The sequence below is a fragment of the Anopheles gambiae genome, chromosome 3 (assembly GCF_943734735.2).
Source record: "Anopheles gambiae chromosome 3, idAnoGambNW_F1_1, whole genome shotgun sequence".
NCBI lineage: Eukaryota > Metazoa > Arthropoda > Insecta > Diptera > Culicidae > Anopheles > Anopheles gambiae.
In genome coordinates this window covers 3,332,834-3,360,351 of record NC_064602.1, presented here as the reverse complement: position 1 = coordinate 3,360,351, position 27,518 = coordinate 3,332,834, and the positions used below count along the sequence as shown (strand labels likewise).

Sequence of the window (27,518 nt, the reverse complement as noted above, 5' to 3'; positions counted from 1 at the left end):
GTTTGAGGAAATTTTGCCCTGAAGAAGAGGCATTATTTGGTGTAATAACATTTAAATGTTTTTATTAAACTCATCTGTATTTCTAGAGAAGAAACATTTTACAAACAGAATGTTAACACATTTACCACGCCTTACTAACTCAATCTATCTGGCTGTATCATTCCATTCAACTTTTTTTTTTATACAAAAACTACGAAGGAAGATCTACCTACCAATACTATCGTTCGTAACTTTTCCCGCGCTGGGAAAATTACATATTTCTGATATTACTTCGCACGCTTTCTGGTGTTTTGGTATTGATTCGATAGGTCGCAATTCTGGCACTTAGCTTTACATTTGACAGTATCAAACGGGCTCGTACGAATGCGAAAGTTCAAATAAATGATAGCGCAAATATTCTAAAGAACAAAAACCTGTTTCTATTATAAATTAATAAAAAATACGAAAATGAAAAAAATAAAAATAAGGAAACGGACCGATCTGAATTGCAGAGATTGGAAAAGAAAGAATCCATTAAAAGCATGGACATTATTATGAAACATTGTTTACCCCAAACCAGCTGGAGACACTACTGTTGTTCAGCAAATAAAACAAAGGTGGAATGTTTTTCCTAGTAGGCACTGGCCGAACTGTAGGGTAGCTGAGCGGTGCTAAGACATTAGGAGTTAAGATTTTTCCATTTCATTTTAACCACTTCATACGAGTGGTGCTATTCGAAGATCTGCACGGGCAACATGCGCTCCCACAGATGTGTTATTATACCCTCCTAAACTGCTCTCAAATTCAAAAGTGTACCAATTTTCATAAACAACAGGTTTCCTTCCCTTTGTAATAGGACAATTTTAAACATTTCATTTCAACTTTCCGACAATCCATACCACCTAAAATTTAGTAGTAATTATTTCCCATACCTTGGAGGAAGTACCCGTACTGATCGTAACCGTACGAGGCATTGTAATTACACTCCCAGGCGCCATCGTTGTACATGTTGGTCTGGAAGTTACCGTAGCCGTAGCTCGAATAGTAATTCTGCAGGCTCGGATAACAACCACCTCCAGAGAAAAAGTTGCCGCCGAAATGCTCATTCCCATAGAACTGCGAGTAGTAACTGTTCCAGCAGTCGCTAGTAAAATCGTTACCATTCCCGTAGAACGGCGTTGAGGCTCGCTTGTTGCTCCACTCATTCTGTCCTTTACGTCCGGACTTCTGGTTATTGGCGTGACGTTGCTGATTACCGTTGCAATTGTTCTGGTACGGTTGTGCGTTCTGGTAGTAGCCATACTGATTGCCCCACGACTGCCACTGCTGCTGATGCTGCTGCTGTGTGTTCTGACCGTACGAGGTATTAAGCACCGGTTGTATCGCATTCCAAAACATGTTGAACTGTTCGTTTACATCGTTGGGGATAGTGATGGTTAAATTTTCTGGCTTTTTCTTGGACGACGATGCCGTTGCAGGCCTTTTCTGACCAGCATTCGCGGCCCGTCCTGTACCATTGGGCTGGTAGTTGTTGTTAGTGTTGTAGTTGTTGTTGTTGTAGTTGTAGTTGTTGTAGTTATTGTTTTTGCCGTAACTGTTGCTCCTTGCCGCAACTACTGGTTTGGGCTTGGGCAGAGGGTTCGACGCTGTTTTACGAACGTAAGGAGCAGTGTATTTCGGTTTCTTCTTTTTGTTCTTCTTGCTTTTTTCTACCATCTCACGGATGTGTTGGGTTTTCTCCGACGTGACCGGATACACCGTGGCACCAGTTCCGATGCCCATCACCTGTTTCAGAAGCAAACGAGAGCAATTTGACAAATACAACAAGCACATTAAATGCACAAACTTACCTTTACGACATCGGTCATGGTACGCAGCATAGCATCCAGGGATTGGAATCCGTGTTCACGGAACGGTATGTTGCGTCCTTCAAGGCTTTTGAAGTCTCGATCGAGCTGATACTCGCTCATGCCCCGCTCGGCGTTGGAGATGACCAGCGAGCGTAGGATTGCCTTTAATTCCTTCATTTCGATGCAGACGGTAATACCACAGCCACTGTTCACTAATTTCAGTTAGTTTTAACCAGCTCTGAATGCTCTTCTGTGGGATTCAGAGGCAATTCCGGACGCAACTTCCAACTGCGCCAGCCTACGAACGTTTCAGTCAGCATACAGCAGTCAGTGCGCATCCTGCTCCGTTCCGGATAAAAAGTGCTGAATTTGAGTGCTGTTGTAGTGGTAGCAGCAAATTTGACAGCTTTGGGGTGCTGCAGACGGGTAAACTCCGTTTCAATGTCTGCTAGTTTGGGTTTATTATTCATCGCGTTGAATTTATAGCAACGGTAAGGAGAGATTTGAAAAGGCATGTGCCTATATAATAGTTTTTTCGTACTTTAGCAACTCCAAAGACATTGCAAAAGCTAAAACAAATATTGTGTTCAATTTTTATTGAAGCCAAAACGTGTTGTGTGCACAGCACCAAATCTTCAGCTGCAGCAGTCCGTCATCGTGTGCGATCGACACGCGAGTAAACAAAACAGGAGGCCATCTTGAATTTACAACAAAGCACATTCAATCGATCAGTGGTAAATAACACAGCGATGCCTGAAGTTCTAAGCAAAGGCATAATGGACCAAAGCCAAGAGTTAGCAAAGCTAAAGCCGGTAATACGATGTCTGGTAATGTCGCATCCAAATCATTGCTTGACGTTGACCGAGCTGGAACGAGACTTTCGGAACACGGAAGGCTACCGTATCCCCTTCGACCGGCTCGGTTACTCGAGCGTTTATCATCTGTTGTGCTGCTTAACGGATACGGTGCAGGTACGTGGCGCATGTGATACTCAACCAGAAACGTTCTTTTCAATATACCTAATTCGACCCTGTTAATTAGGTTTACAGTGCCAACGGCCGCACAATGGTTAAGTACGTTTCCACTCCGGCCGTGGCCCACGTGGAACAATTGCTGCAGAACACCCGAAGGTCTGGCCAACGAAAGGGGCGCCAGTTGCATGTGAGTTTCAAAGAAAACATACAAAAACACTGCTCAGCCACCTTTCGGGTGCCAGAAATACAAGACGTTAAGAACAATAACTATAATAGTGCGCAAAAACCGAGACCTAGTTCATCTGGTGGTGCAGGATGGGTACAAAATCACAGAAAAGCACATGTTGCACTGCCAATGGGAGCTAAAAATTTGAACGGACACAGCGGTCACGATAATCGGTCTCCTAAACAGCCTTCGCAGTCTACGCTGAAGATAGCTCCTGTAGAGAAGGTGAAAGTAACTCCTGCGAAACCAGTACCAGCTGCGACAAAAGGATCTAGTGCGAAAGAAGAACCTACTGCGACAAAAGGAACTATTGCGAAAGAAGAACCCACTGCGCCAAAAGAACCTACTGTGAAAAAAGCAGAACCCGTCACGGCGGTTATGGAGGAATCCTGTGAACATGTCGATGGCAGCATTGCTTCAACGAAACCGAGCAGCAGCGTGTGGGATTGGATCAACATGCTGGACATGCCCTCGGAAGTAATGGGTCTATCGCGAACCATTCCCAAAGTCGACGTGCTCAGTTACTTCGTGGAGCGAGAGATCACAAACGTACGGGTCCTGCACATGCTCAATCCCAACCGGCTGTGGTTGCGTAGCGCCGCCCAGGAGCCGTTGGTCGAAAAGTTGTACGACGAGCTGAACGAATGCTACAACCATATCGCATCCGATCGATGGCGCCTGGAGACGAGTAAGGTGCAGCACGGGCTGTACTGTGCCGTGCTGTATGAGGAAGTCTGGCAGCGGGGAAGAATCGTGGGACCACTGATCGGGTGCCGCGTGAAGGTGCACTTCATCGATACGGGCTTGACGGAGCTGGTGGATTATAGACATTTGAAGTTTTTGGCCACCTCGTTCGGCACTGTACCGGCGCAGGCAGTTCGAGCCTCCTTGGCCTGTTTAATCCCGAAAGGAGGCGTGTGGACGAGGGCAGAGTCCGACAGGCTAACGAGGCTTATTAATTTCGTTTCGCAACAACCTGCCTATATAATGTGCATCAACAATAAGGTGTGATAGCTGAGGGAACCCTTGAGAGTCGAAGATATACTACGGATTTAACGCTCCTTTCTTTGCAGCTCAATATTTTGGACATTATTTTGAAACAGTTTAACGGAGCCTGGCTGAATGAAAAGTTTGCTTCAATAGTATCTGCCCAGTGGACCGGGAGTACCTATCTCTCCAAGAGCGTAAGTATGACTTGAAGTCATGTTCGGTTGGGAAGTAGTAATGAAAAAGTGTGTTTTCTTCTTGTTTTAAAATGCATATTGCACACCCTCAGAAGGATGAGTATCGCAAGAAGAAGCATACCTACAACGAAAGGTATCCAAGGTAAGAGGAAGTTACTGGTTTGCAGTTGATCAAGCCGTTCTAAGCCGTACTTGTTGCATTTACAGCTTCTTTTGCATAGAAGAGGGCCATTTCCCTGTGATGGAAGAGATACGCAACGCACTGGCGCGAGGTTTCGATTATGAGGAACTGTATTCCCGCATACCCCACGTGCAAAAGAATGGTATTGTGGAGCGTATTACTCGCAATACCTGCGAACAGATGGTGCAAATGTTTGGCATAAAGGTCGTTTCGGAACAGAAGAAAAAACAGAATCAAAAAGAAAACAACACCACACATCAAAACGGTGTCGAAAGTCATCAGTGAGCTGTAAAACTGTCCTGGTGAGTGCATATTTTGAGATAATTTCTTTCCTTTCGACGTAGTAATACTTACACTGCACTTAGGAGCGGCTGGATTTAAGGTAATTTAGGTGAGAGTAGATGCAAACAAAGTGTTAGTGAGATCGCGATGTTTGGGAATAATTGATGTTGGTGAGATTGTATCTAAAGTCATGGGCGAGTTTGATGGCGCCTGATCTCACTCTATTCCTTTGTAGATGAATGGTCGTGTAATGGTTTAACTGTTGTTGTTTGGTTGTTGTGTGCTCTTCGATGTTGAATTTCCAAACTTCAATGATCCTCGTCCTTCTTCTTTGAACTTTGACCCTAAACGACATTTGCATCTACTCTTCCCTAGGTTCGGTTAGCATCGATCTTGAAATAAAACAGACATCTGTGCTGTTGGTTGTGTTACTTTGGCATGCTTCATCATATTTTCCTCTGTTCTCTATTTAATTTAAATGACTTTTTGTCGAATTTTTAAAGCTTCATCTTTGACATCAATTGGACGATCTTTTACCACAAAATGTGCCGGGTATGTGTGAATGTCGCGTGTGAAAAACAAAATCTTGCATGTTTCAAAGAGTCTCACTCCGTTAGCCAACCCGTCGCACAATGCAAAATGATGATAATATTTAAACGAATTTTTGTCGAGCAAAAAAGGGAAGTTGCTAACAAACAAGGTTTTCAAGGTTTTGTGGGAAATGTACTCCCTATGCTGCTGGTAATGAGATGCATCAAACATGGAACTAAGCACTAGATTTCTTTCGCTAGGTTTTCAATCATCAACTTTGATTGGAATCATGGTCGATGGAAGGGGAAATGCAAACAGCACAAAAGAAGCTAAACTACTCAAAGTATACGAAGTGACGGGATAAAATCTATATCAGCAATACAAACAAAAAATCACTCTTCGTAATAGTGGAAGGATTCTCTGCGAGCCTTTTCATTCGTGAAACATCGAAGATGTTCTCCGTGGAAGGATATCTGCCGGCTTATCATCTTTCTTGGCCTAAAAATAGTAGTACTAGGAAGTAGTAGTAGCAGCAGGGGGATACTGCCATTGAAGGGCACACAGAGGGAGTGCTGCTGTTGAGATGTTGGGTTTTTGGTTTCCGTTATCAGCTGTTTATTGACGGATTGTTTCTGGGGGCTTTTGCATTTCCAATCGCGACTTTGCAGTTTAGTTAGTTGTAATGATGGTGTTAAAGTTTTCACGCGTTTTGCGCGTGTGCTATCTGCCTTTGGATCTGCTTCTGCTCACTCTTTCTGTCTCTGTCTCTCAATCTATATATCCCTATCTCGATGTGCTTTTACGCCTACCGATGTTAATGGTAAAAGCATGGTATTATTATGTTTATTTCAATATATTCTTCCTGCTGTCGTTGATGTTACTGCTTTTCTATTCTATTCCTCAAAGATGGTATAATTGAATGGTATTACAAACGAACATTATGACATAACCTCATAGAAAAAAGATGTTTCTTGTTTTTTTTTTAGTAGTCAATCTCGATGTTGGGTGAGATTCTGGATGGTGTTTTGGGCGGCCGCGGAACAACCTCTGGTGTTTGTGCGAGGTGTAACCGCCCCATTACTGTTTCATAGTTGTCAAACTTTCAAAGAAGGAGGCGAGAAATATTTCTTAAGGGCGAAAAAAACGTATCATCTATAACAGTTTTCTAACACACTTAGCTATTTCAATGCTTAGATTATAGTACAATATGTTTTTTTCTGTTTTGCTTGTCTATAACCTAGTGAGTGAATAATATAACAATATGTAAGAGTAGCAAAAAACGAGTAATGTTCAAACCAAACAAGATTAACTATAAACATTAAAGAGTAAAACGATATCGCGTACTGTATACATTAGTACGTTGTTGTGGGCATTTTGTTGCTGTTTGTCGTGTGTAGTAGTGTAGGTGTTTGATTTTCTTTTTTTTTGTATTTTTTGCTTTTTACCTGGACTATTATCATTCACAACATCCCCATATACTTGTTGGGGGGTTGGGTTTGTTTGAACGTGTGAATGAGTAAGAATCAACACTGAAAACACCGTAAACACTAAAAACCATCTACGTGCTAATATGGAGGTTAGTAGCAGAATCGCGTTAAGTAGTAAACAGTGTTACACAGAGTATAGTAGTACAACGTAAAAGCTTTTCTTATGCTGAATTTCTCGGTTTGATAAACAAACTAGTTGTGTGGTTAATATAGTTTATGCAAAGAGAAAAAATTAAATGTAGCGTATAGCGTGGTTTGCAAGGCGCAGGGGTGTGTGTTGTTTTTCCCCCGCAAGCTACCAGCTCCAGAAGAAAAGGGAACACACAAAAAATATGTGACCGTTTTTCTGGTAGGTTGTATGGGAAAAACCCTCCCATCCACTACACGCTACACGCAGAGTAAGGAAAGTTGGCTGTACTATGTACACACAAGTGTGATCTCTAGAAGCTCGATCACACTGGATCAAACCAAAAACGAAATAATAGTAAAATATGATAGCTCTCATTTCGTCCCTGTTGTTTTGCGACAGAACTCCCCAGGGGAAAGGTGTCTTTGGGGATAGTTTGGGTAAAAAGTAGTTTGTCCTTCCATTGTAGCATCCAAGCAGAATGGAATGTGGAAGGAATTGGATGTTGGTGTTCATCCCATTCTACTGAACGGCTAAGGATGTTGTACTTTGGATGCTATTCTGTCTTGATCAGGCTGATTTATCGCCCATTTCGATCAAAAGTAAAATGGACGTAGTAGCTCTCAAGTACTTAGAACGTGGCGGCAACAGCACAATCCCCCTGATGTCCAACAGCTGCCTCGAACTCAGTTGAAGACGAAAACGCGAAATTGGGCAGAGAGAAGAGTCCTCACCGTGCAGTATCCTGGCAGACACGAACAACAGTGCTTTAGGTAGACGTTAAGAGAAGGGCTCTTCCCTCTGCCCTAACGTCTCAACTGGACGAAAACATCCATTGGCTCCTCGGGGGTTTTGCTGTTGCTGCTGGTAATCGATGGTAAGAAAAGAGCGTTCTGTTATTGGGTTATAATATTTGAGAGAAACTGGCCTGTGTTGTTGAGTTTATCCGGTAGCGTTTTGTTAGGCTGTTGTGTTATTTATTTGTTTGTTGCAAGTGTGTTGATAGTTCGACCACTGAATTAAACGGATGGTGGTGGTGGTGGTGGTGGGGCTCATTCGAATCTGAAGGCAATAGAGTAGTTTCTTTTACGAGAATTTAGTTGAGGCTTCATATATCCGCGTGATCTTGGTTGGTAGATGAATTGTTTTATTATGAAAAATCCATTCCGTTTTGTTTCTTTTCCATGTAAACGGGGGAAAAAAGCTGGTTTTGATTTCTTCCTTATCTCTCTCTCTCTCTCATAGTGGATGTTTTTGTTGGTATTTGGTTTTTCTTTGGTCTATATGCATTAACCGTCATATATAACTTGAAGTCTTCACATGCCTAACCTTCCGGCCAAACGACGGCGTTCGATGGCAACTGGTGCAAGGAACGCGTGTTTCGCGCGGGGATTCTACAGATCTCTGCTCCATCTATGCTTAAACAAACCAGTTTTGGGCACACGCTCCCAATCAAGAGAAAATCGCGTAGCTGTAAACCCCTGCCGTCCGATGGTGAGATGTTTTAGTATTCGAATCTACCAGATGGAACGTAGATGGATAGAAGTTGATTTAGACACGGCGCGATTTGAGGTTTCCTCTTAAAATGGGTGGTGCTTTTTTGGCTTTGCTGTTATTGTTTTGGTGCTGCGTGTACCTTCGCTACCATTTTCCGTTGCTATATTCCTGGATGTGTTTCAGTTGTTCATTGCCGTTCATATTGTATTGTAATAGTGTGCTGTCGTTCAGGATACACAGCCGCTCGCAGGATGGTAGGATCGAGCAACGGTGCATCCTGACGGGGGTACACACAACGTCTTAGCTTATCTAAGCATAAATGTCTAAAATGGTGGTGGTGGTGGTCTCTTGCCTCTACTCTATGGGTGGATGTGCCGAAGATGCTGATGTTGATCTTTTGAGCTGATGATGGGTATTAGTTGTTGGTGGAACAAAAATTTATTCCGGAATTGGGCCGTACAGGTAGATGGCCGGGCACTTGGCGTTCTCGTTGCCCATGAACTGCGCGTACAGCTCCTGGTATCTCTCCAGGGTGATGCCACCCTTCTTGTTGTCCTCCTCCTGTTGTTGGGAAAATTGAAACGAAACAAACACATTACATTTAGTGGAAAATGGTAGATACATACTTCTAGTGCTTTTTCTTGATTCATTCCAGCATATCCCAATTCGTTCATATATTCTAGCCGACAAGGATACTTACGCTGACCAGGTTGTTGTAGGAATCATCGACCAGCTTGATGTCATCAACAGCCAGACGGGTGATGCAGTTGTAACGGTACTCCTCTATGCTGACCAGACCGTCGTTGTTGATGTCCATCATCTTGTAGTGGGCATCAATGAAGGCCTTCATCGCCTACAGAACGATGTATAACGGAAAAAAGGGCGATACAGTGAACACATTCAGATGTAAAAGATAAGTAGCAGCAGTAGTATCGTAGTTTTTTTTATTAAGAGAACTCATAGAGAGATAGATAACGAATGGCAAAGCCATTGACCTATGACGTGCACATCTATTTTGAAAAAGGACTAAATTTCATAGCGATCACGAACTGTTTCTAACTGTGACATTTTTGTAAAATTTGAATTATTTTACTAGGTTATCAGGACATTGCATTCTACACTTTAAAGTGACATTTTTCCATTACTCTTATTACGCTTTGAAATAGAGCAGACATTTCTTACTAATTAGCATTACGCAGGCATGGCCGTCTAACGTAAGTGAGTTATTTAGCAGCGAGTTATGAAAGTCTTAGACGATTTATTTACTTTTTATGTATTCTTTACACTGAAATATCCTGCCCGACAGAATATTCAATGAGCTGACTGTGCTTGCACATAAAATGAAAATGCAGATACGACCGTTGACCGAAATAATGAGAGCATTTTAGGTGGTAAAATAAATTTGTCAAAGCCTTTAATATCTACAAACTTGGCTAAATTCACTTTTCCTCCATGTGGCCGCTTTGCTATTCATCGATCGCTGCGCTACACTGCCGCAGCCACTTTTAATTATGTGCCACAACAGCAGCAGCAGCTCGGTCGCTCCATTGTGTCACACGGGTGAAGCCTCGGCATTAACGTTTATGGTCAAACCAATTTGAGTGAGTGGTTCGTCGGCAGGCAGGCAGGCTACGAGGCGACGAGAAAAGCCACCGCTACTCGACGTGGCGTGGTTTTGAGGCCTTTCGTCGAGAAGCCTCATGGCGTCGGTGGTCTATCGTGCTATCGAACCGATAAGCGGCCACAAAATCACCCCCGGATTGATGAGCGCGCAGATATCCCCGCCGTTGATTGCAGTGAAAGTGTGTGAATAAATCCCATCGGCGGCGCGACAGCCCAACGAAAAACTAGGGTGAGTGTAAATGTCTTTTCGTCTCCATTTTCTGACACAATAATGTGGACAGGGTCGGTATTCATTGCGAACCGCAAAGTAGATATAAAATAAAAGCTATAACCAGTTTATATTAGGGCTTTTGGGGCTGTTTAGCTACATGTGTTCCTAAACCAAAAGCGCCATGTTTCGCTCTACGTACGTATGATATGGGTATCGGTTAACAAATACTCATAAACTACATCTGCAAACATCGACAGACAAAATCGGGCCAAATCGAAACGACAATCGAACAAACAAGCTTTGAAGTATGCTTTTGCGAAAGAGGGATAAAAATGTCGATCGATGAAGAGCGATGCGATTTAATATGTAACTGTTTTCGTGTTTGGTTGGATGCATTGGAAAACTCATAAAATGTCTATATTGATTTACTACTCTTTCTCTGACTCAGCTACGGAAGTAGTACTCAAAAGCGGTTACTTTTACGATAATTGACATTTTGAATAATTGTTTAACTATTTTTGAATTAATTTATAGCTATTAAAATCCATCAGCAGGAATAATGGAAACGAATATGCTTGGATCAATTGTGAATACCAATGACAGTACCACATTTGGTACACACTTCCATGCGGAATGCATTTATTGCTTGGGAAAACGGTGCAAAGCAAGTTTCACTTAATTGCACCATCTGTGTATCAGTAAGGTAAATGTACTTTTTTCCCCTAGAATTATGACAAGTTCATGGAACACTTTCATTATTAACCGGCGGCAGCATCATCAAAGTGCATGCATGGCTCTGGCGGTTGAGTTTTGTGAAGTAAATTCCCCCACAAATACACACACTTGCACATACCTCATCATCTGCCGTGACAGCCATCCATGTTGTTGGGGGCTAGGTTAAGTTCTACCGAGAGCGAGCGAATGCGTGGAACAATAAAATTGCTGCGTTTGCTATATTTACTTTACATTTAATACCACCGCACAGAGCGCACGGGACGCGGTACGGCGGGTCCCTGGGGCGCCAAGCCAAGCATGAGCGTATGAAGATGTTTCGCACGATTCCTCACACTTGAACGATCCATTCGGTGGGAAAAGGGTGGAGTGGAGGCCAAACGTTTGTAAAATAAACTTAACCCTCCGAATGTATGCCTCGATGCAGAGCACGAGCATTGGGTACTTTCGCCACCTTACCTTCATGCTTCGTTGGTCTATCTCTCTATCTCTTTCTCCCCTTTGTACTCCACCCGTACATCTAACACATTGTTGCAAAACGATCACTTACCTAGAAGGGGAAAGAAAAAAAATAATATGATAAATTAGTTAACGTGAACGGAATTTTGGTGCATGGGTGATTGCGATAAGTTTCGCGATATGTTGCGTACGCTCAAAAAGAGAGAGGATGTTGTTTAATAACCGTAAAAATAGGAGCTTATTAATGTGAGCTCTGTGATTCCATTGAGGCATAAGAAACCGTCGTATGAACTGGTGGATGGTATCACTTTCGATGCGTAAAATGTGGCCGTATTTACATTTCCAATGTCTGGTTTGTTCACGTTCCAATTGCGCTGAGCCTCATGTAGAGAACCATTGCTCTACAAATGGATGGGATTTAGAAAAACATCATTCCTCACATTATTGGCCGCAACCTTTGCCAAAGTCGCCTCCCATTCCTGTGAGATGCATACTCGGAACTGCGGAATAATGTGTGGACATTCGAGTTTTTTTTCTTCTCGAGAGACATCAAAGATGAGCATGGCTAGAAGGAGGAATAACTAGACAATTCTGCACACAATCCTAATCCGCCCCACAAAGCATGCATTGCATCGGGGCCAGGAACATTCCAATTGCAATGCAATCAATTTGCCATTCTAAACGGTGCGCTTCCGCATTGCGTTCGTTCTTGGGCCAAGAAAGGAATTTTGCACCATTTAATGTGTGTCCCATGGCGCATGAGACATCGAACTTCTTCGTCTCGCTATGCATTCGCTGTGCGATTTGTGTGCATGTGTTTTTAAAGCCGACCCTTTTGCTAATAGCGCTGGCGGTGTGTGAGCGTTGGCCGGAATACTATAAGAAAACTGGGCTAATGGAAACGGAGTTTGTTTCAGGTTTTATACCAAAATTACGATTCACTTCTGCGGCGGCGGTGACCCTCGTGGGCGACCGTTCCAAAGAAAGCCCGTTCAACGGCCGCCCCGACGAAGCTGCCCCACGGGGTATGGTAGCGCTATACAGCGCCCTCATTGGGCTTGTTGCTGGCATCATTCATTGTCCATTGAATTTATGGTCGAATGCAATTGGACCTGCTGCTCCTGCTCTCCGCTGGACACGGACAGTGTGGCGCTTAAGCAGCCTTGGGCCGTTTTTTGAACCTACACAAGCCTTGCTTTTTGGAACGAGAACGACGACGACAAAAGAGTCACTTGCCCGGTAGAACAAATTAAAATTCCGTTCCGTTCCCTACAGGCCCTACAAGAGATCCTCAACCGACTGATCTGCTCCATCGGGTTGGTGTCGTACTGTAGCTGTGTCTGCTGCTGGACCCTTCTGGCGGCGCCCCGCAAAACCAGTACGTCCTGGTTATGTTTTCATTCTTCACATTGCAAAGCGTCACCGGCTATGGTCCCCGGGCACACTAGAGTTCGCTAAACAACAGCGCGCTAAGAACGCTGAGCGTGTTCGTTCCACTGATTTATGATCCCTCCACTGTTGTTTGTGTGCCGGACGCCAAAAACAGGGAGCGGCAGTGGAGGAGCGTGTTTTTGTCTTGGTTGGTTATTTATACGTATTTTAGTAGCGTAGATGCGACCCTTTCCTGTGCTCGTTACCAGTGGTCTGTGATCGCGTTAGAAGTGATCAGGGTGAGGCGATTAATTTTAGCGACCTTGCGAGAAATTAGCCTTGCCATGCCATGTACATCGAATTGGCGGAATTTGAGCAGAAAACTAGAACAAAAAGTGCAATTTGTGTTGCTAGCTTTATCGCGCCCATGTGTACTGCATGCTCTTCTGCGGTCATGATACTATTTCTCTCACCTCCGAACAGCTCTATTGTGAAATGATGTTAAATGCGACGATCGGTCGTGTTAATGTTGTTTTCATCATTTCATCTGGCACTCGGTGGGTGGGGAGGGAAGCACGCGAAGCATCATAAATTTTAATTTATCTACTGACGCCGGCCCCGAATGTTTGTTGCTGCTGTGCGGTGGTGGTGGCGTTGGTGTCGACAAACCTTTGCGGTTCCTTCGCGTTTCTTGCTTCGTTTCCACCCACAGGCACATAATAATAATGCATTCTACACTTTCGCTTTCCGGGTGCCCTCCTCCTTTTTCATCATGCTCCTCCTCTTCCTCCTCCTCCTCCTCCTCTTGCTCAATCTTCAAGCGAGTGATGAACCTTAATACCGGTGACATTCTATTATGAGTAAGATGTTTCCCACTGTTTGTTGTTTGGCGGGGCGGCGTCAACTGAGGAGGCCCGGCCCGGCGGCTTCGGTTTCGCTTCTGTGTCGTTTGTGTTTAAATTTAAAAGGCTCTTTCGAAAATCAACCGACATAACGTACGCACCTGATGCGGTGGCCCACAGGGTGGCATGGCATGGGCATGATGTCGTGTTTTTGATTTCGGTTTGCTGTTGTTGTTTTTGGCTTTTGAGAACACGGAAGAATTCACCCAAATTTCCGAGTACTGGGAGCGTCGATCGCGTCGCGTGCGTGCGTGCGTGCGTGTGTGACAAAACGCGTGGACATATTTTTAGCTCACCTTCATTAAAAAAGCCACCCTTACAAACTCTCTGGGCCGCCGGCCGACCGGGGAGGAAAATAGGGTGTAGTATTCTTCCTCGGGTGATCATTTTTTGTTATTGATGGTGTTGTTGTTGTTGTGTGGATTGTGCAGAGAAGAACGAATCGTTTACATTTTGATCGTTAATTAGTCGAAGAATGAGCACCGCCAGAGCAAATGGTGACAAACTGGGGGAACTGTGTGTGTGTGTGGTGGGTGGACGAGATAACATATGCTTCACTCCCGACAACTTGCCACAAAATGATTGATTAACAGCAGTAGGGGTCGCCTACGAGTTGTTTCGCTTCTTCCGTGGTAAAAGATTTCTCTTACTCTCTTATTGGATTGAGGAGTCGAATCCTGTTGTAATCCACTATGCACAAACAATCCAATCCAAAGAACTCTTCTTTCGGCTCTGCTTTTCATGTTAAGGCATGGCCATTAAGGTCGTAGAACAATGAGAAAAAAACATTCAACCAAAACCGAAAACCACCATGCGTCTCCATCTGGATTTTCCTTTCGACGACAAATGGAGGCCAGTTTGGAGGCAAACAAAAAAATACATGACTCTATTCCGGGTCGAACACCGCTGCCCCATACCCGCCGTGAAGTCGATTATACAAACAGTTTAATAAAATATCAAATTTTACGGTGCCCCCTTTATGCCGAAGCCAAATGGTTAAGGACGGCATCCGCTGCCTCTAGGAGGTTTCCCCATCCCCTCCCCCGGGCCCTGTCGAAGTCCGACTCGACTCGCGTGACGAACGGTTATAGCTTTGAATGAGTCTGATCCGGGTAAACAAACCGATCGAAATGTGAAACCGAATATCGCAGTAAATCCCACCGCCGGGTAAAACGGAATCGGTTTAGTGTAGAGAGCGCACGGAGAATTCGCCGTGTGGAAATAAAAGTTTAGCTGTGTGTGTGTGTGGTTGAATGATAACAACCGGCCAAACGACCAACTAAACCGACGGTCTTGGGTCCGCGGTAGAGCCTTGCCCGTTGCTCTAAATACTGTCCATAATACAGCAATTTAATCACTCAGCAATCAAATACACGAGTGCATTTGCATAAAACAACAAATCGCTCCCGGGTCTGGTCCCGTCGTCGTGGTCGTCGTGCTGGAATTAATTTCCATCTGCCACTTCGTGGGACACATTTGCACGAGCGGCACGAGCGGCAGCTAAATGGCAAAACACGCTGATTTACAAATTCTTGTATCGATACAGCCCCGGTATCTCTTTGCCGCTCTTCCGCTCTGTGTGCTCTTCTTCTCGTGTGCTTCCATTCGCACACTAACCAAAAACCAAACTTCCGGTAAGAGCATCCTCCGCCGTCTTTCTCGCTCTTTCTCGCTCTCTCTGTTTGCGTGAGGAAAACTTTGTGCATGTGCTGTAGGCAGATGGCAGCTAAAGGTAAACGCGTGAGTTTGAGCCTGTTATTGGAAGCGTGTTATTTTAAACTTTGCCGGGTGCGGTTTGTCTGCACTCTGGGCCAGACTTTATGTGTGCCGTCGTATCGGTTTGTCCGGGGCGTTTCTTTCTCCCCCTCCTGCTCTGGTACAATGTTGGTACATTCACCCATCTCCGGCTCCATTCCCGACCAGCTGTGGCGGTTAGGCATTCGATCCCATATCCAGCTCCCAACTCGGAACGAAATCATTGCGGAAAGCGGTGGTTGAACACTCATGCCGCCAATACGCCCAAAGACGGACGACCCCAGCTGGTTTGCTGGATTAGGCGTTTCGAAATTCAACCACCGTTGTTCGTATCCTGTCCGCAGCGGGAAGAGAGAGCAAATGGTCTGTAATTTGTGCAATTGTCATGGCGCGTGTGTGTAGTGAAGTAACTTATCCCAATTAGACGAGGTTGTCAAGTTGATGGATGGATGCATCGATTCGAGCTGATGGAACCCGATGGTTACACGGCTAGCGAGTGTCGAATTGCCGTTTCAACCACGCTTCCAAATTAGCCACAACCAAAACGGACGAGCGTGTGTGGATTACATACTCACTAGCGGTGAAAGTTTCTGTTAGAAAGCAATTTGTCAAAAATGTACCGCTTCTCTGTGTGTTCAGCGCAAACGCCAAAGGCCATGGGGTAGTGTGAGCATTGTTTAATCAAACTACTGCTCCCCACTGGATTGTGTTGCAATAGTAAAACAATAGCCTTTGCGCACCTGTACGATGGCGCACAAAAGGTGAGAGTAACGCTAGTTTGACTCGGCGGGGACCTCAGAAAAGTACTCAAAACGGCGATAGTTCTATGCAAATTTGCTTGTGCAAAATAAAACCATTGCCATGCGGAATCCATTTGCCAGAGAAATCATGGTCGCCGTTCCCCTTGGCTCGGAGTTGTAGGTGACCGTGAGTGAGTCGCTTTAATGCCCGGGTTCAGGCTATCATTTCCACCACCCAGTCGGTCCGGGCTAAAAGCTGAAGCTATTCATTAAAATTGAAGCGAAAGGTAATGTGCGAATGAACGAACGGATGTGCGCGCCCCGACGACGGGAGGATCATCAGACTGGTTTTGTGACAGTCGAGTCAAAGTCGATCAAATATTTATGGCGTTTTCTTCGCTTCGTTTCGTACTTGATAGATGGAAACAGAAAAGGGAGAAAAACAGTTGCCAGGGGGGAGCTAGAGGAGGAGGGAGCCTTGTGAACCCAAGGAAGCAACATCTCAGTTGTTGAAATGTGTGTTTGCCGTACCCTAATGTCCCGATTTCCGCTCGCAAGCGACGCACAGAGCGAATGCGAAACACCAGTGGCAAGGGGCACAAATTAAACTCAAACATTTGTCGCTTGAGAAATGAAACAAAAAAAACAAGATGGAAAAGATCTCTCTCTCTATCTCTACACAAAATGGCACAACAAAATATTTTGGGTTTTGTTTTTAACGTGAAGTTCCCCTCTCGAGAAAAGACGATGCCTTTTGCTCAAAGTTTCCGGTGAAGGAAGAAAAAAAGAAAGAACAAAATGGAAAACAAAATAAGGACATAAAGAACTACGCTTCCGAGGTGTGCCTATATATTGCCGGCCTATCAGTTACGGTTATCAAACATTCATCCATCTTTGCGAAGCGGCTCCAGCGCACTTTTTTTGTGTGTGGGAAGGATATTTCTTTCCTTTCCAAAGTTACACTTACCTTCGGGAATTCGGAGTAGGGCTTGCCAACGCAGGTCTGCTTGACGGCCTGTTTGAATTCGTCGGTGGTGATTTTGCCATCCTGTAATGGGAGAAAGAGGGAAGAGCAGAAAAGTAGGGTTAAATTACTGTGCAAAAGACACGGTTCGCAGCGAACAGAAGCTATCGGTTTATAGCACATACACACACGCAGTTAGATCGGTCGTTTGTTGGAGATGGGGTTGTTTATTGGGACGGTGCCTGTGTGCGTGTGTCTTGCAATGAGGTCTGGTGGTGGTAATGGTTTTGGCATAGTGGCTGTAATGGGTCGTTGGACGTTGTCTGCAAACAACTCCAGCGGCAGAAGGGGTCAGACCACCGTTTCTGACTCGACTTGTGGTGTGCCCAGCGAACGTGGACATGTACAGGTACAGGCTAAAAGATGCATAACAGCGCTGTTAGACGCACTGTGATAAGTGGTTTTAGCGCTGAAGCTTATTCCGAGGTTTAGGGTGTGGTGCATTCAGCAGTTGCAGCAAATCGGAACGAAGGTTTTGCTAAAATGCTTCGCTTCAGCTGCTTAGCTTCTCAACTAACTGAGACAATTAAATTTCGTAGAATGTAAATGAGAATGCCACGAGAACCGTTTTTGGGGAGGCAGATCCAGTGGATGCGTGCCAAGAAGTCTAGGCGCTTTACTACCCTCGATGTACGTTTGATGGGTAATTTTGTTTTATGTTGTGAACTCATTGAGCGATGCAAAATAAATAAACACTGGTCAGAATGATCACCTACGAGGCATTACAGGGGCATCGGAAGAAAAGGAATTTGGCATGAAATATTCTGTTTAAATATATGATCTACAGCATTTGATAACTGTTAGCTTCTAATTATTATTGACATAATGTACAATAATTTTGCTTCAATTTAATTTAATTTGAAGCAAGAATCGGATATGAATTTCGATCCCATTACATGGTAATTATAAATAATTAACCTTAAAAAGGGTCCACAATTAGAGGGATGTCTTGCCGCCTGGCGGGTTAATTGGAAGCAAACAAGAATAGAACAGATCGAGAGTGGGTTTGCCCCAGGAGGGGGTGGAAAAGAAAAGTCTGCAACAAAGAAGAGCGTAAGAAAAATCGCAATACCTGCAGCACCGCAACACAGCGAAACGCACGAGAACCTGCGATTACGGCGCCGTACGCAGCAATCGCTAGTGCGCGCGCCCTCGAGCCGCGGGGCCGCAAGGATGGCGACGGCATGTACCTATTTGCCAATGGTTCGATAATTATTTCTCGTACCCGTAAAACATTCGCCAAGATCAATTACCGATCCGGCAATGGTGCGCTTAAACGGGGAGAATGTTGTTCGGCGCGCGGCGGCCTGCCTGTCGAGGTTGTTTAAAGTATCTTGCGAGTTGTACATTGGTCGCTGAAGGTGAAAAGGTAGGAGGTATGTACCGGGAGAGGGATATAGTACAGGTTAAATAAACACCGGTACAGACAGGGCACGTAGGCTTGAAGGAAGGGGAGTGATGGGGGTTGTGGAGGTCGAGAGGTCGAGCGAACACAATCGAATGGAAGAACCATCGGATTCAGTGAAAGTCGAGTCGCGCTTTTTGCTGTTGCTGTTGCTCGTTGTTTCGTGAGGCTTATGGAAAGTTAAAGATGACTTTTTCCACGCCTTCGAGCGCACCGGTACCAAACAAAAAATGGTTAAACATTGCACGAAACACAGCAAGCGACGAGCAACAACGCACGCAAGAAGCAGCAACACAACAACACAAGGGAAACAATGGCAGGCGCGCACTGTCGTCCACTCACTCCGTGGGTGAGTTCCCCCGAGGGAGGCAAAGAAATATAACAAACTATAGTTTCCACTGGACGGGATGGGGTGCCTGTTTTTCCGAACCGATCGCCACCACCACCCGGCGGCAGCATTAGCAACCATCGGCTGGTGTGGAGCGTGTTCAACCGGAAAGCACGTTTGCATGACAACCGGATGGTTCATGTTCATGCTTGGCAAACTTTCTATTAAGATATGGTTTTTATTTGCGGTTCGGGCGGGTTTCTCCTTCGCTCCAGCGGGGTTTTTTTTCCTTCACTATGGTGTGGCGTGCGTGTAAGAAGGGGGAGGGGGGGGACAAAACACCCCACGAAACGCACACAGAGTTTTTCCTGAACGCAACAGGTTGCCGGAACGGGAATGATATAATGAGCTGCGAATGGCTGCAACGGCCCGGTGCACGGATGAGGTGTGAACGGTTTGCTTGCTGGGTGTTTGTTTGTTTGCCTGTCTGTTCAAACTGCTGCCGAAACTTACCTTATCGAAATCGGCAAGGGCGGAGATCTCATCCCAGAGCGACTTCATGATGAACTTGTATTCGTTCAGACGGGCCGGGTTGATTTCGCCCTTGCCTTCGATGACGGTGGCACGGAGGGCCATGCACTGGAAATCGTTGTTGTCCAGGAAGCCATTGTTGTCAATGTCTGTAAAGAGGGAAAAGTAAAGAATGGGAGAATGAGCTTAGAGTGGAGAACTTCGGTACAAATTGACTCGTTTCAATCGTTGGCGTCTTATCGGTAAGGATATTAAACAGTGATTCGCGAATCGTTCGATTAGAAGCGATAGCGATCGCATCATTTCGCCGTTTCTTCGTACATCGCTCTTCTTTCGGCGCTTGAACGCAATAAAATCTCGCTGAAATTCGATTCTTCGTTTTGCTTTAAATTCTTCCCCGAACTCTCTTAACGAGCTCGTAATAAAATGACGGATGGCTTGCAGGAGGAAAGCGTGCTGCGAGTTTTGTGTTGTTCGGAATGTTCGTTGTTCGATAATATGCCATCCGCCGAAGAGACGACACATCGCAGGCCAAACTTCGCGATAGCTTCTTAACAGCCTTTCTCCGTAATGAGGCACCCGAAGAGATAGGGTAGCCATTTTGTCACAGTTTTATGCGTAAACAAGAGCTTATTTAACGAGTTTTTGATGCCCCGGCCATTTCGGAAGCGGGGCAAAATATTCGCAAGCGATCAAATACTCGAAGACTGATCAAATTCAGTCCGCTCCAAGGCTACACAGACGACGGCGCCCTCTGAACTGATGGTGATGTCGTCATGCGGAAAAAAGATGGTGGAATCGTTATTAACACGCTTCGGTTCAGCACTTTTGCTTTCATCGCAGCAAGCGATAATTTGATTCAATTTATTCAAACTGTCAAAAATGTGTCTGTGCGTGTGCGTGTGTATGCGTGAAAAAGGGCTTCTATCGAACACTTTGAAGTCCATTCGCAAGTCGGCGGCATCATTTGAGTTCGGTCGCTAGAGTTCCCTGGAAAGTATTGTTCGAGGTTCGTTCCTGTGCCGGTTTTTTTGTAGTTTCAGATTTTTTTTAGTTTTGTTCATACGTTCATGGCGATATTGAAAACAGTGGTAGAACAAATATCTTTGAACCAATTATCGGAACCATCGCTGTCCGGTTTTTGTGTGGCATGCTGAGGTTTTCATTAGATTACGAATTACAATCCACTGAAGACTCTGTTGAAGTGGGAACTCTTTCGACAAGCTGTCGTCGAACTCTGCTTGTCTGTCTCTCTCTCTTTCTCTCTCTCTCTCTCTCTCTCTCTCTCTCTCTTTTGGCTGATGCTGACCCGTTATGGGTGAAACTTTTTTAATTTAATTTTGTACAAATTTTGTGCACTGCCAACACTCTCTGTGCCAGTGGGAAGCCAGTCAAAGTGAGCACCAGCTTTCTGGAAATGGCCTCCGGAACTATCTGAATAATTTTTTGTGTCTTTTTTTTTGGTTAGTTCAATTTCAGCAGTCAAACCGGTAAATGGTTTTTCCTTTTCCGCTAAATTACTTGCTCGGAAGACACAGAGGTTGAGGTGAAGAGCCCCGACCAAAAAAGAGGTTCGACAACTTATCACATCATGATGGTTCGGGTACGGAACAGTTGCCACAGTGTTTGTTCCGAAAGTGTTTAAAACCATTTTGTACTTGCCAGAATTTAATTACCCACTGCACAAGAAAAAACACCGACCGTTCTGAAGCAGATGAAACCGCTGTAAACTGTATGCATACACCATATCCGGGCTGTGTGTGCCGCATGTCTTGGAGTTTGGGGAGATAAGAAGGTCCGTTTTTGCTGTCTTTTCTGCATTCCTGGATGCGAAAAAGGATTGCTCCGCTGGGTGGCCTTATGCTGCGCACGTATTTAATTAGTTGGATTAAGCCAACTCCGCTGTTCGCACGTAGACATTCACACCGCGTCGTAGCGAAGGAAATTGCTGTCGGAAATTGTACGTAAACCGCGATTAAGCTACGCATTAGTCACGGCTTTTTCCTATCTTTTCGACGGGGCGTCGTGATTGCGAGGCAGAGCGGAAGAGAAGCAGGGAATAAAATCAAGCCGCACGCCCTCTTTCTCACTCTCCGTTTCTGAAGCTCGTGCCGTTGCATTGACGCGTGTCCATAGCCCCCCCGTCTACGTTTCTTGGTCGGTTTCAGATATCAAAGAAAAGATACTTCATCGACAAAGAGGAGGAATGGGACGGTTTTCCAATTGTTGTTGTTTTCGCGTAAGAAGTGGTACTGCAGTCGTAAATAATCTACCGACGCTCCGTTTACCGTGGACGATCAAAGAGTTCTCGGGTGTGGAGGTGCTGAAATGGATCGAATGGACTGGTCAATGGCTGACCGGGAAGGTTGAAACGGTTGTGCTTCACTGCTTCCGAGGCGAGTAAGATAATTGGGTATCGCTATGGTTCCATTCCCCATGGTCAAGAGGCGGTAAATTGAAGATTATTGTACTGTATCTCTCACCACACTCTTTTGTTTCATTGTAGCATTGTGCTGTGCGGTTTGCGACAGGAATGACAGGAAACCGTGTCCTCTATTCGTGGGAAGACGTGAACATGCACGGTTCAAGCAAAATCCCTTGTATTCTGAGGATCTGCGTGCCTCCGGCATTCTCTAGTGACCAGCCGTACAGCAACAGAGCAGCATCCCACGAAGAAGGAAGTTTGTCTGTGACTGGTCCGAAATAAGCTCATTTCTTCTGCTGCAAAAGTATGCTACCGTGATTAACTTCAAGCAGTTGAAAATTTTCATTTCTTAGAATGGGACCAGAAAGAGAGAGAGAGAGAAAGAAAGAGAGCACATCGTGCAGCGGTGTCTACCTTTCCGTCCCAGGCAGCTTTCAAGCCCCGGCTTCACCGCGATGAACGATTTATCCTAAAACAACCAGCGCCCAATCGTGGCCTCCCCAAAAAGGCCCAGAGTCTCGCGATGTCATAGAAGCGAAAAATTCTTCGTACCACCCGTCCGCCGTTCGCTCTCGTGCCTTCGCGGTAGTTCGGTACAGCCCGTACAAAACCCGAAACCTTGCCATCGGGGGTTAAACACAGAGAGGGCTCCCCAAAGAAACAGAAATAGCAAAAAGCCTCCGAAATGCTCGTAGCGGTGGAACGAATCCTGCGGGCTTTTCGCGTGCAAACAGTTTTTCCCTCATCCCTGGGTGCTCTCGCGGTACACAGGAGGGAGAGAGACAGAGAGCTAGCGGGGGGGTAAAGTGGCTCTCGGAATCGGTTAAAAGTCAAAGGTCGAAAAGCGACGACGACAAGCAACGGGTGCGTCTTGCTAAGGCGCAAGGGATTCGAGGCATCCAAGTGGCAAACTAGCGGGTTTGCTGCCCTCAGTCAATAGCCCGCCCACCGCTCGGGCCCTTCTTATTCGACCGGATGTATGGCAAATGGTGCTGCTGGTGGTGCCGTTTACCTTGTCAGCTTTGAGCGGCTGCTGCTTGCTGACCGCATCGTGTAGCGTGGTTAATATCCGGCAGGCTTAACATTGTCCCGTCTCCGGGCAACAAAACGTCATGCCAATCATGCACGAAGGTATGCTTCGGGGCCAGACCGGGGGGAAAATGAAGCGCTCTTTGATTTTCAAAAGGGATCGATTTGAGTGATGGCTCTTTTGCAGCTCAAAGAAAACGTTTCGTTCTTTTCCACCGCGGAGGCTTTTGCTGATCCACTGCTGTGTGCTTGGTGTGTTGGTTCGGAAAATGAAACGGCTAATCCTTATGCCATTAGAAAGATTAGGAAACAATTGCAGATATGCTTTCATTACTGCTTGCGTATGATGTCGGAGCACTTGTACTAGTTCGCACGTGCCGGTTCTGCTGTTGCTACTGTAGCTGGTACGTGCCTAAATGCCGAAGGTCGTACCGCACGTAACGATGCTCGTCGGGGACCTTTTTCTTCTCGGGCGGCATGTTGCAGACCGAGTTGAACACACACACACGCGCGCGCAGAAAGTGAAGGAAAAAGTACTTTCGGACACTCAACAGGTGTTTAGGAAACTCAGCGCAGGATGTAACGAGAGTTTGTGCAACATTTGTGCTTCTCGAGCGCTGCTGCTTACCCTTCAAAACGATCTCACCTTCGGCAAATGGGACGGCGAGCGGTGGGAAAGTCCCCCAAAAAAAACAAATGGCATTGTAATTGGTGTGGTTGTTGCGGTAAGATTTCGCTTTCGGTGACTAGCAGAGGAAATGTGCTAATTAAATTAAAAAACACATTGAACATAGGTTGCGGCGTGAACGCGAACCCGTTACTGCTTGCATCTCATGGAGCCGCCTGGTGGCTGATGGTTTGGTTGCGTGAGTCGGCGAGGTTAGTATAAATTAGCATTAAACAATCTGTCCGATACGTTTTGAAATGCAAGGCAAATGACCCTTTTTGATTGGGGCGAAACTAATCAACATCTTCTTTTTTTCAGCAAAAAAATTAGCTAATCGAACATGTTCGTGCACAAGCGATCACGATTGCAATAATAAGGGAGCCAACAACCTGAGCAAAAAACCTGCAGCTAACCTTCCACACTCATGAATAACACATCGCGTAGCATATCAGCTGTGCATCATCGTCTTGCAGACTGGTGAGAGGCAATGAGGTAAGGTTTTAATCGAACGAAGCAAGTGTTACGTGCCAAAATTACCCCAAATTGTTTGGAATTGAGCGTTGGGTGTACAAATAACAACATCATTTAGCAAAATATCACAAACAAAGCACTCTCGCACGACTTCAAAGTGTGCCCGTTCGATTCTGCAAATATGTCACGATGAATAATCGGTTTAGTACCTCAGCGAAATGGCATGTAATAAACCGTTTTATTTAGCCGTGCGAGGGGGCATGTTTGTGTGTGGTCTAACCGAAAGTACGGTTGAAGAAAAAAAAGAAGGTACGCCCAAATGTATGCGGGGCCCGGTCGACGATGTAGGTTGCGGCCCGCTCGCAATCCAACGCATTCGATGGCAATTGTGAGTGGCCTTGCCATAAAGACTAGAATTAAGATGCTGCTAAAAATAGTCCGCCCAGCGGAGTACGATATACCCCCGTGAGAGAGGGGGGGGGGGGGGAGTTCATTGCGTTGTAATTCCTGTTGGATTGGCACAAACAAAGCAAAAAAGAAGAGGGGAGGGGGAGAATGAAACTGAATCGGATGGTTTAACGTTAGAAGGCGAAAGAGACTCATCTACCCCCCTGCGTGTGTGTGTGTGTGTGCCGGTCGGGTATTAATTGTGGGTCCCGTGCACAACAATTGCAGACCTCGCACCGGGAAGTGCCAGCAAAGATAGAGAGGGAGAAAGCTTTTCCTAGGATTTGCAGGTCTAACACGTTCGAGGCGTGCCGCCGGGGGCCTCAATAGTAAGCACGCCCAGGTATGTCGCTGTGGCTGCGATTATAAAAATAATTGGTTGCCCGGCAAAATTAAAATTAGCAACATTTTGTTCACTTTTCACCCGGCAACGTTTTAGTCTCTCTACCTCCCCATTGTTCCTCACCCACTCCCCCCAACATGGTACGCGGACCCTGACTGAGGATAGCTGGGAAATGTTCACTTTTTTGTGCACATTTTTTCCTTTTGTTTCCTCATTGTATTAAATTAATCTTGTTCTAATCTTCTTACTATCTCTCATCCGCGCTCTGCCCGTTTTTGGCGAGCGGCTTATTTTGCGTTCTTGAGTAGAATGTTACACCCAAGCAGAAGCAGCAGCAGAGCGAGGGTTGGTGTTTCGAAATGTACACAATTTAATATTTTAATTTTAGAACAAATTCTGGTCCCCGTTCGGAGTGCGCGGGGACGGCCATTTTACGGAATGTGCACACAATAGCAAAAGAGGTCTTTTTAAGTACCATCTTGTGCGATAAAAAAAAAGTCGCAAAGAGCTCTTTTATCTTTCTTTTTTTTCTGTGTCACCGTAAAATGGTCCGCGATCCGCGCTATTATGCTCTCTAATTATAACGCATATCGCACCGGACACCGGACGGATTTTTTTATGTTGAAAGAATAATTAATAATCTGCAAGAATAATCCTCCCCCAACAGAGAAGATGATGATCGTATCGGTTTGCTCGGGATTGGGGTTGAGGCTTTGCCGAGCGCAAATGGAGCTTTCCCAGAAGGGTGAATAGCAAAAACTATTGCCATAAATGTTGAGCCATTTACAATTTGTACAATAAAAAAGCTTTACGAATTATATTTTTTAGGGTCTAGACACTTACCATACATGTGACGGACGATGAATTCGACGCGCTGATCCCACGAGTAGCTCATTTTGATTTTGGTTTTGTGTTTGGAATTTAGATCCTAATCTGAAACTAACTACAGATAGACGACACACCGACGACGGGAAAGAGTTGAAGAGAAGATAAAAAAAATCGAATTTGTTAGACCTTACAGTGCTTGATCGTAGGAAGAAACATATTAGCAAAAAGCCTATTATTAGACAAGCAGAGAGAAAGCGTAATATCAATCACGTACGTTAGGGACATAGAGGAAATTGATTAGATTCATAGAGTTAAGCTATACACATACACACAGGTACAGTCGGAAGGAGGAATCATAACCCTAAATCTACCATTTTCACATTCATAATCATGCACACATCGCAAGAAGAGTGTTGTTGTTACACATGCTCACGCTGTAAAGTGATGTACATGAACACTAATTGTTCCCATTTTCTCTCTGGTCGTTCATGCGTGCTAAAACCCCTTTCTTCGTGTGTGGCAAGCTTTTTTAGCGGTGGAACCGTTTTGGGAATCGCTCTTCAAGATACTTGGCTGATCATTAATTATACTTTTTCACCGAACAAAGGAACCTTTCCTGCCCTTGGCACGCGGTTAGAAATTTTGGAAGTATTATGGGTTTATTAGGATCATTAGCACTTAGGTGAATAATTGATATCCCTTCCTCTATATCCACTGGCCCCCCATTGTTACTTGGATATGTGGTCTTTCGAAGAGATTACTCCTCAACGAAGGCACCACCAGATGAGCAATAGCGGAATGAGGGTACGAGGAAAGGAAGGAAGCGCGTGTGCTTGTACAGGCGAAAGGATGGCAGAAAGCACGGAATTTTCCACTATGTTGGATTGCTTTTCCCTGCTGCAGGTGTGTGTGTGTGTGATTTTGTTCTTTCCGAATCCCCTTTCCGCACACGGTGTTGAACCAGAGTTCTGTGAATTACGGAGCACACGGATCGACCACCTACACACACACACACACACACGTACAAGCACACAGACACACACAGAGACACAAACACCCAAACACACACAAAGAGTGCACACAGAACAGATACGGCGCAACGGGATCCGCCTGAGGTCCCAACAGGATCGGTTTGCCGTGCCTTGGTACAAACTCTCACAAGGCTAGTGGCAGTTTGAATTGTTTTTTTTTTCGATCGCTTGCTCAGTTCCGTTTCTGATGTTTTTTTGTTGCGATCTTTGGATTTTGAACACTTAGATTAAACAACACAGAATGCGCACTATTGCTTCGCAAAGTAAAGGTACACTTAAAACCACACAAGCTTAGCAAACAAACCACACCAAACAGCAAACTGCTACGCTATGATAGGCTAAACGCGTAGGCTAGAATAACTAAGGGAAAGTGAGTGTGGACTATTACTTGTCTAAACCAACTTCCGTCGAAGACTAAAACAATCTTAACCGGTACCGCGAGGTGGTCCCCTTTATTAAAAACTCCCGGCCCCATGTTGCACGCTGATAAAAGCGTGTTGCGCGACACCTTGGCCCGGATATTGCCGAGTCGGCGCAGTGGCGGTCGGCATCCGGTCGGTCGAGCGATGTTCGCTTATGGATGAAGGGGAGGGGGGGGGGCAAGTGGGATCATCCCCTTTCCCTTCCCTGTCCCCATGCTTTGGGAGGCTTTTTTGGCGCCAAAAGCGTCCTGATAATCATGCCTTTCATGTTACCGTTGACCCGAAATAGAGGGGGTCTGTACTCATTGATTTATGTTTTAATGTTACTTTTAGTTTGCACGAAGACAAACAATATTCCGCGATAAGAGATCGAAGACAATTGTGTTGATTGTTGAATGTAGTGTATAGAAATATCTGCTTAATAATATCCCATCCCATTTTCCCACCCCTATTTTG

The 27,518-nt window shown here is 45.2% G+C and overlaps 3 protein-coding genes and 1 long non-coding RNA gene across 6 annotated transcripts; 2 read left to right on the top strand and 2 right to left on the bottom strand.

The window, feature by feature from the left end:
* Positions 1-35: 35 nt before the first annotated feature.
* LOC133393880 (probable serine/threonine-protein kinase clkA) lies at positions 36-2,213 on the bottom strand. The gene is made up of 2 exons (XM_061660820.1): positions 1,830-2,213; positions 36-1,764 (listed from the first exon to the last, which is right to left on the bottom strand). Exons 1-2 carry the CDS (start codon positions 2,004-2,006, stop codon positions 889-891), a joined length of 1,053 nt encoding a protein of 350 aa, XP_061516804.1. The 5' UTR covers positions 2,007-2,213; the 3' UTR covers positions 36-888.
* A 280-nt stretch (positions 2,214-2,493) lies between these two features.
* Positions 2,494-9,746, top strand: LOC4578407 (uncharacterized). The gene is made up of 6 exons (XM_061660804.1): positions 2,494-2,800; positions 2,871-4,034; positions 4,103-4,213; positions 4,306-4,355; positions 4,421-4,696; positions 8,974-9,746. The coding sequence occupies exons 1-5, from the start codon at positions 2,579-2,581 to the stop codon at positions 4,677-4,679; spliced, it is 1,806 nt and encodes a 601-aa protein (XP_061516788.1). The 5' UTR covers positions 2,494-2,578; the 3' UTR covers positions 4,680-4,696; positions 8,974-9,746.
* On the bottom strand, positions 7,948-27,135 carry LOC1277988 (sarcoplasmic calcium-binding protein 1). Of its 3 annotated transcripts, none has more exons than XM_317508.4 (6): positions 27,029-27,135; positions 25,625-25,724; positions 19,382-19,548; positions 17,079-17,159; positions 9,019-9,171; positions 7,948-8,879 (listed from the first exon to the last, which is right to left on the bottom strand). In XM_317508.4, the coding sequence occupies exons 2-6, from the start codon at positions 25,674-25,676 to the stop codon at positions 8,757-8,759; spliced, it is 576 nt and encodes a 191-aa protein (XP_317508.3). In that variant the 5' UTR covers positions 25,677-25,724; positions 27,029-27,135; the 3' UTR covers positions 7,948-8,756. The 3 variants fall into 3 exon arrangements, with proteins under 3 accessions (XP_317508.3, XP_061516807.1, XP_061516806.1); XM_061660823.1 differs by having other exon boundaries at positions 26,950-27,051; XM_061660822.1 differs by lacking the exon at positions 27,029-27,135 and adding an exon at positions 26,945-26,963.
* On the top strand, positions 20,686-23,732 carry LOC133393881 (uncharacterized). The gene is made up of 2 exons (XR_009766454.1): positions 20,686-23,578; positions 23,648-23,732. It is a non-coding gene; the product is annotated as an uncharacterized LOC133393881 (long non-coding RNA).
* Positions 27,136-27,518: the final 383 nt, after the last annotated feature.

Excerpts from the sequence above, each read along its gene's own strand:
- LOC133393880 (XM_061660820.1), bottom strand. The coding sequence starts at position 2,006 with ATGAAGGAATTAAAGGCAATCCTACGCTCGCTGGTCATCTCCAACGCC. Across the intron at positions 1,765-1,829 it reads CCATGACCGATGTCGTAAAG|GTGATGGGCATCGGAACTGG; the intron begins GTAAGTTTGTGC and ends CTTCTGAAACAG.
- LOC4578407 (XM_061660804.1), top strand. The coding sequence starts at position 2,579 with ATGCCTGAAGTTCTAAGCAAAGGCATAATGGACCAAAGCCAAGAGTTA. Across the intron at positions 4,214-4,305 it reads GTACCTATCTCTCCAAGAGC|AAGGATGAGTATCGCAAGAA; the intron begins GTAAGTATGACT and ends GCACACCCTCAG. Across the intron at positions 4,356-4,420 it reads TACAACGAAAGGTATCCAAG|CTTCTTTTGCATAGAAGAGG; the intron begins GTAAGAGGAAGT and ends TTGCATTTACAG.
- LOC1277988 (XM_317508.4), bottom strand. The coding sequence starts at position 25,676 with ATGAGCTACTCGTGGGATCAGCGCGTCGAATTCATCGTCCGTCACATG. Across the intron at positions 17,160-19,381 it reads CCCTTGCCGATTTCGATAAG|GATGGCAAAATCACCACCGA; the intron begins GTAAGTTTCGGC and ends CTCCCATTACAG. Across the intron at positions 9,172-17,078 it reads CCTACTCCGAATTCCCGAAG|GCGATGAAGGCCTTCATTGA; the intron begins GTAAGTGTAACT and ends ATCGTTCTGTAG.